At 46.0% G+C, this 17,021-nt stretch overlaps 1 protein-coding gene across 1 annotated transcript in view; it reads right to left on the bottom strand.

Moving 5' to 3' along the window:
* Positions 1-386: 386 nt before the first annotated feature.
* LOC106807537 (tetratricopeptide repeat protein 29-like) overlaps positions 387-17,021 on the bottom strand; it is a 39,435-nt gene continuing 22,800 nt past the window's right edge. Inside the window, exons 3-10 of the mRNA XM_014809905.1 lie at positions 16,690-16,802; positions 15,920-16,155; positions 15,205-15,396; positions 14,755-14,964; positions 14,360-14,445; positions 13,305-13,396; positions 5,828-5,951; positions 387-1,095 (exon numbers count right to left, since the gene is read on the bottom strand). Coding sequence (XP_014665391.1) covers positions 871-1,095; positions 5,828-5,951; positions 13,305-13,396; positions 14,360-14,445; positions 14,755-14,964; positions 15,205-15,396; positions 15,920-16,155; positions 16,690-16,802 — 1,278 coding nt within the window. The 3' untranslated portion in view covers positions 387-870. The remainder of the gene's footprint in view (positions 1,096-5,827; positions 5,952-13,304; positions 13,397-14,359; positions 14,446-14,754; positions 14,965-15,204; positions 15,397-15,919; positions 16,156-16,689; positions 16,803-17,021) is intronic.

The raw sequence follows: 17,021 nt of genomic DNA, 5'->3' as shown, positions 1-17,021 counted from the left end.
GTTGTTCTGCATACTTTTTTCTCTCCACACTCTGCTCCCTTTCCTTCCTCTCCGCCGGTTTCCTCTCTCCTTCCGCATTCTCTCCCAAGGCGCGCACTTAACTAACCATCACCTGTCTTGGACATCAACACGTAGCGTCAAGCCGACTTAACCTACTTAAAAATGCAAACTTTTCAAGAGCCAGCGCGCGAGTCCCGCGACCTGACAGATCACATATATTCTAGCGCTATTCAGTAGTTTCGTGATACTTCCGTTCACACTTCACTGTACTCGTGAGAGTTCACACTTCCATCGCCCCCACCCCGCCGCGATCGAGTTCATGTGAGATGAAAGAGAACCATGTGGAATCGATGTGTAGCTGATAATTACACTAATTAACACAACAATTAAATTCATGCATAAATATAATTTATTGTATTGAATATATATGTAACAACGGGTTTCCAGCGTCAACCACGGGTTTATTGCGAATGTAGAAATGTGTATTTTGACGTATACATAATAGCGAACCATGGTGTAACGTACAACAACCGCCGATGACGTGGAATATACGGCCCTCTCACGGAAGTATATAGGACCACGAAATATTATGCGAGACGAAAGAGTACCGACACATTCGAGCCTAATAAACGATCAGGCGAGCAACGCTTCACGGCGTTTACGCAGCTGAAAGTGTCGATGTCAGCACAAACGCACGATGTCAGCACAAACGCACGATGTCAGCACAAACGCACGATGTCATCACAAACGCACGACGACGTCATCAAAACGCACGACGACGTCATCGAAACGGCGTCGGCGCGTCGTATCACGCCACCCGAATCAAAATAAAAAACGTGCGGTGACATCATCGAAACGTGTGGTAACGCGTCACTCGACGTCCTCCTGCCATTTCCTCTGTTCCTTCCAGCGGAGGAGGGCGGGCGTAGCGGAGGGCAGGTCGACGACGCGCGTGTTGTAGGGCAGGAGGAGGCTGTGCGCCCGCGTGACGCCGCATAACACCTGAGCGAGGCGCGCCGAGGATGTGTCCGGGGAGGACGCTGCGCAGAGTTCGTACGCCCGCTGGAAGCAGTCGGTAGCCGCGGCGAAATCTCCCTGCAACACGAGAGAAGCAAACGCACGCACGTTCATGTTAGTTATTCATTTTTTAAAGTTGTTTTTTTTCGAATGGAATAGCGGTACGTTGGTAAAGATATCATCACGAGCTTGCATGCTTCTCCCCAAAAGTAACTGTAATTTTAAATCGTAGTTAATGTAGTAACTGTGTATAGAATCTCAATTTCATTGCGTTTACTGTGTGGACCGCAGGCTACTACAGGCCCAACGCCTCACATCCGGCTACATATCGGATCCCAAACTCCCAACGCCACTAGCTGGGGATGTTTTCCGACGATCAGGCAAAAATCCCAAATAACAACACAGACTTACTAGATGTGCGTGCGTGGATCCCGTGACCGGCCAACCCTCCCAAATAACGACACAGTCACAGGCACTTGGAACGTTTCAATAAAATATAATGCTAAATAAATACGAAATCTATTTACTACCAAAGTCTTAATGTTTCTATACTCTCTTTCACCTATTATTGCCGACAATTTCCTGTAAATGCCGTCCAAATGCTCATGTGCAACAAACACTGCCGGCCGCCATTGCTCACGCTGCACACTGACACTTAAATATATAGCTACTATATATATATATACACTATATATACTAATATATAACACTATAACTATATATTTAAGTGTCAGTGTGCAGCGTGAACAATGGCGGCCGGCAGTGTTTGTTGCACATGAGCATTTGGACGGCATTTACAGGAAATTGTCGGCAATAATAGGTGAAAGAGAGTATAGAAACATTAAGACTTCGGTAGTAAATAGATTTCGTATTTATTTAGCATTATATTTTATTGAAAGGCTCCAAGTGCCTGTGGACACAGTCTTCCTGGATGTGCGTGCGTGGATTCCAGTGACCGACAAACCCTCCCAAACAACAAGTAGTTTCCCGCCCGGCCGTTAGGTTCATGGCGGTGTTGTTCGTTTTAGTGACATTTCTTACGAAATAGTATTCGTTGAACGTGTGGTGTGGTGTGTGCTCGACCTTTCTCGTGATTGTCGTAATGTTAGCATTATTAATAAAGTCATTTATTGTAAAAAATTGCAATTTAGAAAGAAAAACAATAAACTCCCTCAGACTGCTGAAGTTGCCTGCAGGTACCGAGGTTGCCACTGGATGTCGACCTGCAGTTATGCAAAATGATCTCACGTCGGTGATAAGACGACACAGAATTTCGGGCGTGGGCCGGTAGCACAAGGCACAGTTCTTCGCTGCTGTGCCGTATTGCCACACACTCGTTTGTACTAATTAAAATGCACGCAGAGATCCGATTAAAAATCACCATCTCCGCGAATCGATTTCGAATCTGTCCTACGGACACAGCACATCAAAGGCTCGGCGGTCATGATCAGTCTCGCTCGACGTATTTTAATTAACAATTGAAGCTCATCAGGAGTTCGGGCAGACGGCAGGTAAGCGGCGAACCCGCACACAGGCACTTGGAGCGTTTCAATAAAATATAATGCTAAATAAATACGAAATCTATTTACTACCAAAGTCTTAATGTATCTATGCTCTCTTTCACCTATTATTGCCGACAATTTCCTGCAAATGCCGTCCAAAAGCTCATCTGCAACAAACGCTGGCTGCCGCTGCACACTGACATATGGCGGCAGCCAGCGTTTGGCAATAATAGGTGAACTTTAGAGAGTAGAGAAACATTAAGACTTTGGTAGTAAATAGATTTCGTATTTATTTAGCATTATATTTTATTGAAACGCTCCAAGTGCCTGTGAACCCGCACGCATACAGCGAGCAGGAGGAATTCGCACTCAATAAAGTTTATCTCGCACTTGGTGGTGCCAGTCAGCAGCAACAACAACAACCCACGCGTATGGTGCGTCCATGCGATGCTACACGGCTACATGCAGGCTGAGGGTACATCTCTGCGGTCATGGGCCTCCGTGGGCGTCAGCACACGAACCAACGCAACATTCCAGAGAATGGATGTAACTAAGGAACTAATCGACAACCAAATCAAGTCCAACGATGTGGTCATGCATTACCATAAGAAACCCGTACGCCGCCGCCTCACAATATATATATATACTTATAATTGTAATTTATTATAATTACATTCATTAATTATTATTATCAATTATATAAATGTAAGTGTATATGTGCAGAGCAGCAGCAGTGATGTAGTGAAGCTGTAATCCAACATCAGAACAGCATGCAAGCAGAATTACCAGGACACACCTAACTTAATGGTGTTAGGATAAACACCAGGTTCTGGTGCAACCGCGCAATGCGGAAGGGGGGGATACATTAAAAGACTTTTAGACAACCTAAGTAGACGAAAAAAAGTAAGCAGGTACTTGAGTTCAAAAATGGACATTCTGATGCTGTTTACTACTCTTCATCAAGACTTCATAATCTTCATGAGCGCATGTCTCTATCGGAAACCGCTTACGTGCGTGCGAGACTAACCGCTTGGCTATGCGCCATCGCTCAGAGCCTTAGATGCCACGTTAGATGTTTATGTAATACGTGCCCTATTACATTTGCAGAAATCTGAAAGTCAAACGAGAGGGAGAAAAAAACTGTAATGCGACCCATTACTCGCGCATTAAGTCGGCCGCGCTAGAACACCGTCACCGTGGCCGGCGGCATATCGTGCCCCATCATTGCCAGCGCTCTGACGTCAGCAATCGTCATATACGAGATGGATCGTGATCAATCGCAGCAAGAGGAATTCGGCTCTAGAGCAGTAGTTTTCCGACGTCGTGTGACTCGTGAATCGAGCCGAGGGTAGACTATAGAGCGACTCCGCGAACTCGTGATTACAGGTAACGCTATCGGTCGATCATAAACACGTTGAAATCGCAATGATTCCACGCGGATCTTCACCGTTGACTCTTTCCTACCTTTGTCCATTAACCCCGGTTCTTCACTGATTATCCGATGTCATTTCTTTATGGCATGTTTTCATCGTGGCAGATAAGCGGAGGTGTCTGGGGGAAATCTGTGTTGTGGGGAATCTACCAGTACCGTTTCCGAAAACCAGATTTTGCTATAAGCACTCGGCAGAACCCGTTCACCTTTAAACTAATACCGAGGTTCCGAAAAGCCGTCTGGTTTCAAGAACCAATAACATCTTGCTAAGAAATCGTTGCTAGTCAGGGATCGCTCGTCTCCAAACGTGAATATTTCGCCCATTCTGGCGGGAAAGACGCGTAGCTTATCAACAGCACGGCGCCGCTATAGTTTGATCAGAAGTGAATAATACTAGTTCTATCTAATCTATTACTATTATTATTATTATTATTATAATTATTATTATTATATAATCTAGTATATATATCATATAATCTATTATTATTCACTCCTGGTTTAATCTATACTGTTCATATCGGGTCACTGTGTTTGGCGAGCAGTCACGGAATTATAGCCGGCTGTTTCAGTTCGAAACTGCCGACCCCTTCAATTACGATTATACATTTATAATTATACACTTCTTTATACATTCTCAAACACTGTTGATGAACTTAGGGATGGAGATACTAGACAAGATGTTTAATGTTCGTCTGTTATTCAGCCTTTATTATAGCATTCAACCATTCGGTAGAGCACATCAGTTTATCAACGCGCACGCACGCACGCACGCACGCACGCATGCACGCACACTTACCACACCACCTACTAATCACATTCTTTACAAAATAGCTTCTCGCAATAGCCCGTGACGTCATAACAAAGAGCAGCCCAGCCAGGGGCTTTTGACGGCGAACAAACAACGTGATCATAAATGCCAATAAATAGTCGAATAAATATGTCTAGTATTTACGGCGGCCGTAATAAACGACCAAAACTGGTTGCCATTCGTCATCCCCACGTATATAGAGGCAGCTACTGAGTAATTGCTGACTAATCATGAAGCAGACGCTTTAAAGTGGAAAGGCAATGACGTTATGTACCTTTTTCCAATCATAACGGCGGAACTTTCTTTGATTTTTTAAGAATTTTAATTCGAACGTTTTAACTTCTAAATTTTTAAATTTTAGATTGCTGTCTAACCTCCTTAAATAATGGGTCCATTAAATACTAAAGTTGTAATAGTAGCATTTCTAACAACTATACCTATATGATCAATCAACTGCTCATTTACGTTGTAGAATAGCCCCGCCACCCAATAAGGCCAGAGTCTTATAAATCCTAATTACCTATAATTCCGATAATAAATCGTCATGCGATGCACACTACCTGCCTGTTTCTACGTAAGGAGAGTCTACGTAACTGTTTATAAAAGCTCAGCCGCGTTCGCAGAATAAAACGTCACATTTCCGGCCGTTATAAACGGGCATCGGTCGGTCAGTAAAACGTAAACATCATAAATCGAAACATGTCGTATCGTTAACATTCGCATGGAAAGAGCAGACAAACATAACAGGAATAAACAGAATCTTACCCACGCACACACGAACACGCCCAGTAACCCCTCCAGGGCAAAACAACACTGTAACCAAGGTAATCTGTTGCGACCATAATAGATCCGTCTTAATAAGATCTGTTGTGGTGAAGATGTGCTGCGAGATTAATAGATAGATAAAATCTATGGGTTGTCTGTTGTTGTTGTTGTTGTTGTTGTTGTTGTTGTTGTTGTTGTTGTTGTTTGGTAATATGTGCGAGCATTATATTTAGCCTGGGATCTGCCTTGGTTACATAACGCACTACAGGTTGAAAGATAGATAGAAGGTTATCTCGCACTCACTGTTAGGTTGTATATCTCTCCCAGGCTGAGGCTCGCTCTGTACAGTGCATCCCGATGACCGCTAGATTGCGCCACCTCCAGATAGCGTTGGAGGTACGTCTTGGCATCCGTCATATTACCTTGACTGCGTAAGAGAGAAAAAATCCACTGACGTGCCAATAGTGAATTAGGATAGAGACGTTTTCTGGGGCTCGGTCTTCTCCGTAAAACGGTTCAGAGGCTAGAGAAAATATACCCATGTAACAGAGAAAAACATGAAATAGATATGCATTGAGTATTTTAACAGTCAGAAACCATAGCCCCACCCTCTACCCCATCTCCTCTTCTTCTTCTTCCTCCTCCTCCTCCTCCTCCTAATCTACAAATGATCATAATTCTTCTTTGCTTCCAGCGGAATGCTAAAGTATAAATTCAGAATGATGCCAGAATCAACACCTTTATTATCTAAATACAATATTGTCTATAATAATATATACATCTATTTTTATTATAACCTTTATCTATAAATTGGTACGCCCTTCATTGTGCCGATTACTTTCGTCACAGTCAACAGATGAAAAAACTGAAGCGACTGCAAAATTTTGTTTGATAGATTCACCAACGATCCACTGATTTCCTATTCATTTACTGAACCATTTATAACTCACATAACTCCATATATTTCGACCACGTTCTCTCACCCACTGGGTTTGAGCATAGTGTTATAATTACGTTCATCAACTAAGCAAACACGATGGAAACGCCGACTTACACCTGTCACATGCTGCGGACAGTCGATGCCCTGCGGCAGCCTGTCCCCACTAAGGTCGTCACCTTTTACAACTCGCTAAACAATGGCGGCCACTACACTGTCATCGTCTCCGGAGACAATGTTTCTGCCTGCTCCACTCGCCTTCCACCCCTGGCTTGTGCTCCATGCATCGCGCTGGCACTACGGCCCAAGGTGAGCGGTGGGTGACATAGGACACTACTGCTAATATTTGTGCTCAGCTATGCGAGGCTGAGGTCGCTTCGCCTTGACACTGACGCAGAATTCGCGTCCTCTAACGAATTCAGTCAGTTCCGACGTACAAACGCAGCAGCGTTGCCGGTAGAGCAAACGCTGCGAAAACGCTCATGGACACCACCAGCACGCTGTGTTTGCACACACACGCGCGCGCACACACACAAACACACACACACACACACACACACACACACATACTAGTATTTCACCGGACACCAGCGCGTCGTGTGTACACACGCTCGCACACAAAAAACACACGCGTGCATGCTTCTCGCGTTGTTTACACGGAGATGTACTACCGCTGTGTTGTTTATTACATTGGCATCGGCTAAGCATGATTCCGAGTAACAACCGGCGAGCATATCCGGATTCTTGGAGCACATCGAAAGCTTCGGCTCACAGAACGCCGGCGGCCTGTGTGTGTGCCGTGTGGATGCTGCTGCAGCTTCCTATTGCCACCTACGCCAGCCTATGCGCCTCAGAAATCACTGACAGTAAAGGACACGTCTAACATGTCCATACGGTCGCGACAACATGTACCTACGACACATATCTAGACTGAAAAAGCGGAAGGGGGTCCAGGATTCAGGGAGTGGACGCATAGCGTTCAGTGTGGTGTGGTGGGGGGGGGGGGGTAAGAAGCAGGAAGAGGTTAGGGGTGTAAAGAGGTGTACGATTTATAGGTAGGTATGCGACCACCGTGCATCTCAACAATTATTTTGTCAACCTTTTCAACAAGGTAAGAGTGTACTCGCCATCGAAGTTCATTTTAAATTTCATTAAAAAATTATTTAAAAACGAAAGGAAGTTGAGCAAAAGAGAATTAACTATTCTCCATGGATCCTCCAACCCTTAAATTCACCTCCAGGAGTGGGCAATATAGAAGACCACACGTTATAGACTATCGGCGGTCTAAGTGATCGCTGTGCACTCTCTTACACACACACACGCGCGCGCGCACGCACACACGCACACATAAAACACGCACCACAGGCCACACACACACACACACACACACGGCGCGGGCACAGCGCGCAGCACGCACGGCACTGCACGCACGCACGCACACACACACGCACACATACGACAAAGTCGCGCTAACGACGCAAACGCGACGAACAATCAACGCACGTGGCCTTTCCTACCCTTCAACCTACTTCCACGCAGTGCCCATCTGCGACGAACATACGAAAGGTCATTACTGCGGCCACGCATCATTGTCTTACCTTGTCGCACGCAGAAGGAAGTGTGCCGACAAGCGAAACAATACAGACGCAATGTTGTCGCTGCGCGGCGACACGACAGCCGAGTTTGCAACCTTGCCCGCGCGCGCGCTGAGGGCTGTTACTGACCCTGTTCCAAAGTCATCATGCCCCCTTTTATCACCGACTTTCACTTCGTTTTCGTCGCCGCGCGCGAGATCGAATGACGGTCATCGCTTGTAAGAATGCGCGTGAATGTTAAGGCCGCTACCGTTAGACTACCGCTGCTCTAGTGACAGTGAGGTCAGCCTTTGTGTGTCGGCGACGGTGGCGCTGTAGTGACGCGTGGCGGAAGACGCGTTTTTCGGCGTCATTTTCGATAGATTCACTTTGACATATCACGCTCAGCATCGCGATAAATCGCCGTCAAGGTCCCTTTTTGCCAAATCATAAAACCTTACAAATAAGCAAATGCGAAAAAAGGCAACCCTGGCGTTAAGAGAAAAGAAATAGGAACGAACAGCGCGCCAATGCGTTTGCTAACTGATCTAGGACAGCTTCCTATATTTTGTTCTTCCGCTTTAATCACGGATGAGAGCGGGAAGAACTACATGCCGTCTGTCCTGCGCATGTACGATTTATCCAAGAGCACGTTAACTATCAAACTAAACGTAATATAACACAATATAATTAAACAAAATTTAACTTGAATTACATCAAAATAAAATAAAGTTAAACAGAAACTTAGTTTAAACTTTAAACTTTTTATAAACTACGGTAATATCTTAATGGCAATACTAAACAAAACTTTAACTTTAACTACATAAAACTAAATTTAATGCCACTAAATATAAACTATATACGCGTAAACAGTGTATGTACTCTTGTTTTACGTAATCGCCGCAGCAACAGACGACCGTTCGTCTGCGAGCGTCGACGTCCGATACAATCATGATCGATATTGAAATCGATTTCCATGCTCGATCGATTGATTTCCGTACACGATCGATCTGTTTCCGCGTACTCTTTCTTCTTCCGTGCAGATGAATTTCAGTGCTAGTCTACACACCCGCTCGCAGCGCCAATTGCGGAAGATTGTGAGTTTGACGCAGCAAGTTTTCATTCACGGCCCCACCCACGAGCCTCCGCAATCTCTCCCCTCTCCCTAACCCCATGCCTCCCCCCTTTCACGAGCCTCCGCAATCTCCCCCTAACCCTATGCCTCCCCCATCCCGCGAGCCTCCGCGATCTTTCCCCTCTCCCTAACCCCATGCCTCACCCCCTCCCACGAGACTCCGCAATCTCTCCCTAACCCCATGCCTCCCTCCCACGAGCCTCCGCGGTCTCTTCCCGCCCCCTAACCCCATGCCTCTCCCCTCCCACGAGCCTCCGCAATCTCTCCCTTCCCCCTTCACCCCATGCCTCCCCCACCCACGAGCCTCCGCGATCTTTCCCCTCTCCCTAACCCCATGCCTCCTCCCCCCTCCCACGAGCCTCCACGATCTCTCCCTTCCCCCTTCACCCCATGCCTCCCCCTCTCACGAGCTTCCGCGATCTCTCCCCGCCCCTAACCCCATGCCTCCCCCTCCCACGAGCTTCCGCGATCTCTCCCCTCCCCCTTCACCCCATGCCTCCCCCCTCCCACGAACCTCCGTAATCTCTCCCCTCTCCCTAACCACATGCCTCCCCCCTCCCACGAGCCTCCGCAATCTCTCCCCTCTCCCTAACCACATGCCTCCCCCTCCCATGAGCCTCCGCAATCTCTCCCCGCACCCTTCACCCCATGCCTCCCCCCACCCACGTGCCCTCCGCACTCCCTCCGCCACCGCGCAGGTGTCGTAACCCCGGCCGTACATGACACTTTCCGACATGGCCTCCCGCACGCTCCCGCCCCGCCGCTCTCTCACTTACCGGTCCGACGAACACACAATGGCGGCGCGACCACTTGCAGTTTCGCGCTGACCTAATCCCGATTGCGCGCCATTGTGCGGGAGGTTACGGGTGTGGAGGTTAAAGCGAAGGCAATCGCGCCTACTACACCCTCTCATTATAACGCGAGCTGCGATGGCCCGGGTCCGGCCTTGTGTCCACAGCTCGCTCAGTCTACCCCCCACCCCCCACCCACACACACGCACTCGCGGCAACGACGTTAGCGAACAACAACGACAACAACAACAGCAGCGGTAACAGACGATGCAGTGAAAGAAGGACACCCTGCGCGGGTCGAGTGCCCATGGTACTTGACCCTTGGTAACAGCTCCTGCATGCCACCCATGGGAACTGACCTTTCACAAGGCACGCTGATTTCATCAGAATGTGAGGGAGAAAGTGATGGCGGCGCGAGCACCCGTGCACAACCCAATTTAATCAATTACAATCGGGAGGTAAAATTCCTTTATACTAACATACATTTTCATGCACTCGATTTTCGGTAGTGCCTCTTATTCATAATACTTTATGACTACCAAACTCAACTGCTATTTTTGTCATCACTGGATCATCAAATAATTTTTCTGGCCAAATATCTTTCATCAACGTACCAATTTTATATCCACCGATATACCTACTCGAAGGTTTACATCGGAATAAACAGGGGACAATTTTTCTTTCACTTTCTTGTAATCCAATTCACATTTTTGCCTATAGCTACACGTATTACTTGTACTTTCTTTTAAGTAAGCTTTTTCACATTTATCTCGCGCGCTTTGAACTAGCGCGTGTAAATTATTTCGCCAAAGAGCCATGAGATTTAGGATTGGGAATGCAGACAAATATTATTGGAAAAGGATGTTATTGTAAACGGCGTTGAAATGGGATAAATGTATGTTGTCACCTACCTATGCCAGCTCTCAACATTCTAAAAAAAATGCGCAAAGAAGTTTGCTTGTTCACGTTAGCAAAGTGAAGGACGTTTGAAGGAGACAGAGAAGGACATAGCAATCTAAATGAGTTAATAGAACAGCCCACTCCTTCAATCAGTCGCTTCATCCACAATCGCTTGTCAACAGAAGTGTTTCTCTTACTTCCTAGTGTGTACCGCTTCGCTTCACTCTCACTTTCGCGTTTTGTCACGCGACACGGTATGTTAGCAGGGCGCACAGATGGAGAGAGCGCGCTCGCAAGTGTGTGTGTGTGTGTGTGTGTGTGTGTGTGTGTGTGTGTGTGTGTGTGTGTCATGTGTGATGTGGTGGCGGTGTGTGTGTGTGTGTGTGTGTGTGTGTGTGTGTGTATGTGTGCGCGCCCGCGCGTGTGAGTGAGAGAGAGAGAGAGAAAGAAAGAGTGAGAGAGAGAGAGAAAGAAAGAGAGAGAGAGAGACCACCCGCGCGACACGACACGAGCGAGCTGTTTGTCGAAAACAACTCCCTTCTCCACGCCGCAGTTACCTCGAACAGAAAACGAGGGTCGTCTTTTCGGCGCCTATAACTTGTCTGGCTTTCCCCCCTGTTGAGAGGTTCCGACCCCTACGTGACACCATTTCCAGGCGCCGGTAAACAAAAAACACTTTTTTATTTCCAAAGGGCAGACACGTCAGGCACGTGTATCCCAGGGTGTTTTAGGCCACTAATGTATCTCGTGTCGGCGACGAATGGATCCGCCCCAGCCGCACCGGGCCCTGGCAATACGTCGACGCGAGAATACCGCGTGGCATGTGTTGCTTCAAAACTAGGACAAAACTAGAGAAAATGAGCGATTCCCCCCCAACCAACACACACACACACACACACAATCGTCATACACGCCCACTTACGGCCAGCCGAGCGTACAAGGAGGTCAACGCGAGAGAAGAGCAGTTGCAAAATGGCAATCGTCGTCCCTGCTGGTCTGCGACAAAACATCGCTCGCTTCCTCCACGTTGCAGCCATGCAGCGCGCGGCCAAGGTTGGTGCCGACAAACACCCGTGCTTCCTTCCTCGGCCAGACAGCCGACCGACCGACCGACCGACCGACCGTTCCTGTTTGCCGACGGACGAATAGTGCAGTTCACGAATGCCACAAATCACGAATTCACGTCAGTCTGTTTGATTTGATCGCTCTCACAGCTTTATTGCCGGAAGGAACGGGAAATGGTAATGTATAGGTATATATATGGTCATCCCAACCCACAGATGACCGAGCATATTAAATGAACATTTATTCTATTCACGTACTACATCAAAAAAAGAATAGCCATGCGGACGGACGTACCTTAAAAAATTAGAGTGTGATAACATAGTATGGCGTTTGACTTTCTTTTGAGGTTATAACAACATGCTAGCTGTTACCCTGGTAATATTTCCAAACAAATGCCCAAACGTAAATAACTAATTCCAAGCCTATTTAAATCGCATTTCGACAGTAATTAACTTAGTTTAAATTTAAAAACAATAGACTTACAATAGACAGCAGCTATCACTGCCTTTCGAATCACTTCACCAAACACTGACTCACATAGAAAAAAGTGACCCAAATACAACCCGGCATAATTCACTACCACACACATTCAAGGTCATTCTGGGGCATTTTATTTTTCACACCCACGAGGCACGTCAATGACATGTCAGTGAGCATTAACTGTTTGCCGACCCACGTTTTGTTCCGCGCCAAACAGAACGCACAGTCCGAGTTACCAAACTTGCCCAATGCGTGCACCTAATAGTTCTTTGTGAGGCGAACGAGGCCTCGAGAGATACGTGGACGAAACATGACCTCGTGAGCAATCAGCACATTGAGTCGGTCAGTCGTTGATCGTTCTTGGGCGATAGCAAAGAAACAGGCGCGTACACGCAACGCTTACACAATGCTACGGCACCTTATCTTATGAGATAGCTCAGTAGACCAGTGGTTAGCATCATAGCATGCCCAGCTTTCACCTCGCAGGCTGTTAGTTCAAATACGAGCCGCGGCAGAGAATATTCTCAAGGTGTTAAAACCTGGGTCTCAACATTGGTGACTGTGAATCCATCTTTTCCTATCGCTTCTAACCCCATATCTACACAGCTAGTTAACTACATGCACATGCACTACCTTGTCACTATATCCTACGTTGGGAACACCCGCAAGTCTAACAACTTAACATAACATAATAACAGTTAAGATCGTTGACGAAATGTCACTCGAAATACAAATGAGAAGCTGAACTAAAGTATGCAATTATTATCAATGTCACGAGAAAACAACTATTAATCACTTGAGAGCAACAATAGAGCTACGTCTAAAATGATGCAGCCAAGATACAAACTAGATAACAGTTCATCTAAGGTATGATAACTCTCTGTAATTTCTGCTTTACCTTTCATAAGCTTTAGCAATTGCTTCATACGACTCTCCTAGTCCAATTTGATCATTCTGCTTTTGACACACTTCCATGAAAACGGTCAGGTACTACAATAAGATAAAAGCAAACAGTCTGAAAACTATCATTATGCTTCAATTTATATAATAGATATTATATATATATATATATTATATATTATAATGATATGATATCATTTTGGGAATACAACCAATCACCACCACAGCCTTTAAAGAATAATTAATGTAATGTACGTGTATATCAAACTAAACTTGCTCACCACAATTTATTGCGTATTTCTACATTTCCTCTATTAGCGTCGGCTTTTCTAATGCTGCCTTTTTTCTAGATGCTGTTAGCAATAACCATAGAAATAATATAGATAACCTATATATAGTGTATTTATATTGTTTCTTTGGCATAACCTAACTTCACAGGCTTGTTCCTCCTTCGGACTATTTCGTCCTTTTTTGGCCTTTTTTTTAGCAGAAATTCGGCACTAGAGTGCAATAATGTGCATTATGCACGCAAGTTAGATGCCTCGTGGACGTCTAGAAAGCATTAGAAGTAAAATTGGTCTTGTTGTGTATTCGTGACATTCCGTCAGGTGGCGTAGCTACATCGACCGGTTGGTCATTTTTGTGTTTGAAATGTGTTCAGACAACTTTGCAGAAATTCGCATCATAGAGCTGGCAAAAGTTTTAAGCGGAGCATAGAGCATGAATCTGTAGTTATTTAACATGAATAAAGTGTATGTTGTGTAAGCGCAGTAACAGTGTGAGTATTTGTAATTAATTTCTGTTCGGTGCATGCTAATTCATGCTGCCGCCTATGGACGCCCTTTACTATTGTCCAACATCTTGTGATAAAAGGACATTTAGCGCCATCTATTGGCGCAGTTTTCCAGTATAAATACAATGTCACTATAAGCTCTGCCACCGCGCTGCTGAATATTTTATATCAAGATACACGCACGCACGCACGCACGCACGCACGCACACACGCGCACACTTATGCAAGCTAGGAGACTATGGATCTTCGTAGAAACATACCTTTATCGCACGCTCTTGATCGCCGCGATCGCAGTACGCTAGGCCCAGCTGGTAACTTGTAGCTCCAAGTGCCTCGTTACTGTCACCTGGATTATCACCAATCCGTGGCTTTCACTCCACACAGCAAATATTTGGTCAACACTCCATGTACCAAGTACCAAGCGAAAGTTTGGTTTTAGATAATGCTACGCTGTGCAAATACGATAACGTCACGTATGAAAAAAGCCCACAAAAGTAATTAGTATTCAGTTATCTGTATCATGGTCACAGCCACAGCCACATCCACGCTGCTCTCTGAGAAACAACTGCATACACGCACATAGCAACCAGCATGCATAGCGAGGCATCCGTATCTTTCATACATGCAGTATCGAGACGAAGCAAGCAGCAATCACCTTCTTTTGCCTTGTCGTAGGCCTTCAGTAGGTACGCCATGGCATTGTCCCTGTCGACGGGCGACACGCGCTCCGCCATCTTGGTGTAGATTCTTGTCAGGTGTTCGCAGGCGATGGATCGCAGCAGACGCCCGTTGTCGTCCTCCCAGTACTGGCAGGCCGTCAGGTTGTAGAACGACTCGAAGTAAGCGGCTGCCGTTGACCATCGACCTGCAATGCAGTCCTTACATCTAAGTGACCTCGACACCCATCTTCATATTATATATATATATATATATCAAGAGTACATAATAGGAGATCTAATCTCCTATTATGTACTCTTGATATATATATATATATATATATATATACACAAGTATAAATAATGGGGGAATAAGAAAAATCAAAACAAGAATTGTAATTAACGTCTACGATTGGCTGGAGGTATTTCTGCATGTAATATCTAGTTACTCTGATTCTCCAAGGACACGCCAATGTTGCAGTTCGACTCGGCTATCCTCTGGTTGCTAGCCTTGCACTTGCTGACTTTGTGGCTCGTGTTCAGGCAAGCAGCAAGCATGTGGTCTTCCAGCCAGGCATCCCCCGTCTGGTTAAAGTAACGCGCAAGCTCGTGCTGTGCCTTGTACTCCTCTTCAAAGTTGCCTGCAGCGGGGGAGATGGCAATTAGGGCATGAAGGGGGGGGGGAGGTTCAGGTTAATTCAAATTTGTTGATTTATTTATGTAAAATTTGGATTTATGTCGATTGCAAGTCTGATATAAGTGCAAATTTAAAACTAGTCGATTATCAGTCGGATTTCCGTTCATCCTTTGTGGACAAATTTCCCCACTGTACTCACTATTGTGCTTTAATCTTGCGAGGCTATGTGCGTAGAGGTTACATGCTCTACACATATATGCTCGCCATTTTTTTTAAACACATATATGCTAGAGCGACAGAAAACACCCGTGATTGTTTTTTATGGACCTTCACCTGCCCTTCGACAAAGACCCAACGCAAAATCTTCACGCTAGCCACACGGATGCCACGTAAAAACTGCATTCCCTGACGAAAAGCTGTCACGAATGTTCGTAGACACACACTACCAGTTCTTTACTACTACATGACAACGAAATAAAACCGTGTCAAAGCGACGAGCGGCAACATGCGCTGACGCTCGCTCGTACTCTTCATGTCGGCCTCCTCGGCCCTCGCGAGGCAGGATCGCATTGTGTCCAGCTTCTCCGGCTGCGTGGCGAGCGGCGGCCGCGACGGCGACGACGGCTGCGCGGCGGCGGCCGCTCCCTCCTGTTCCCGCTGCTGCTGCTCCTGCCGCGCGAGATTCACCAGCTCAGTGAACGTCTCGTGAAAGCCGCCGGCGAGAGTGTCGACGCACAGCCTGTGGAAGTAGCTGTTCCGGTGCCTGGGAAAGCAGCAAGGGAAGGAAGCCGTACGTACGGTGCTAGCGTTGATACGATTATCCGCTCGCGGCAACTCTTCCCAGTATGTTAGCTAACGGTTGGTACTTTCTAGATGGGCCCTTGTTTAGTATTTGCTCAATGCTCCACACCTACCACAGTCACGTATGGTGTGTGTGCGTGCGTGCGTGCGTGCGTGCGTGCGTGCGTGCGTGCGTGCGTGCGTGCATGCGTGTACAAGTTAAATAACCATGTCAAAAAATATTTATTAAATTTGCTGCTAGGATGATTTTACAGTTTAGACAGGTTACACTAAAGTTTTATTTAGAGCACTGCATGCCTAGACCTGTAGCACTAACTATAATTAAAATGCAATTGACCTTTCAGACTAAAAGCCAATCAAGTAAAGATTCAATAAACTACAGACATATGTAAGGACAGCGAGTAAAACTTACATGTATGCATGTTACAATCTAATGTCTAATTATTCCTACAACAGATAGGTAACTACTATAGTTGGTACTAGTGCATGTGTATACCTCATAGTTTCTTCGAGTGTCATATATGGCTGCTGGGATCTAAGTGCTACATTTTTCTTCAGTAGTTCTCTTTCACCCTTTTTCAATGACCTTTTCTGTCCTTCTGAACTACCCTATAGAATGTAACAATATTTATTGAGATGCATAGCATGTCCTGCATTGCACCATTCAGAAAACTACCGGGCAGATTAACCATCCAGTTAATTTGAACCAGTTTTCGTTAAACACAGCCCTACACAAAGGATACACTCCCGAGGGGGAGGGGGCACTCCATATATATTGCATGGTAGGTATGTGCCGCGGGAGAGACCCCCATTTTCAACCCTAAACTT

The sequence above is a fragment of the Priapulus caudatus genome, unplaced genomic scaffold (genome assembly GCF_000485595.1).
Source record: "Priapulus caudatus unplaced genomic scaffold, Priapulus_caudatus-5.0.1 Scaffold221, whole genome shotgun sequence".
Classification (NCBI taxonomy): Eukaryota; Metazoa; Priapulida; class Priapulimorpha; order Priapulimorphida; family Priapulidae; genus Priapulus; species Priapulus caudatus.
The sequence above is the reverse complement of the archived record's forward strand: the minus strand, read 5'-3'. Positions and strand labels throughout refer to the sequence as shown.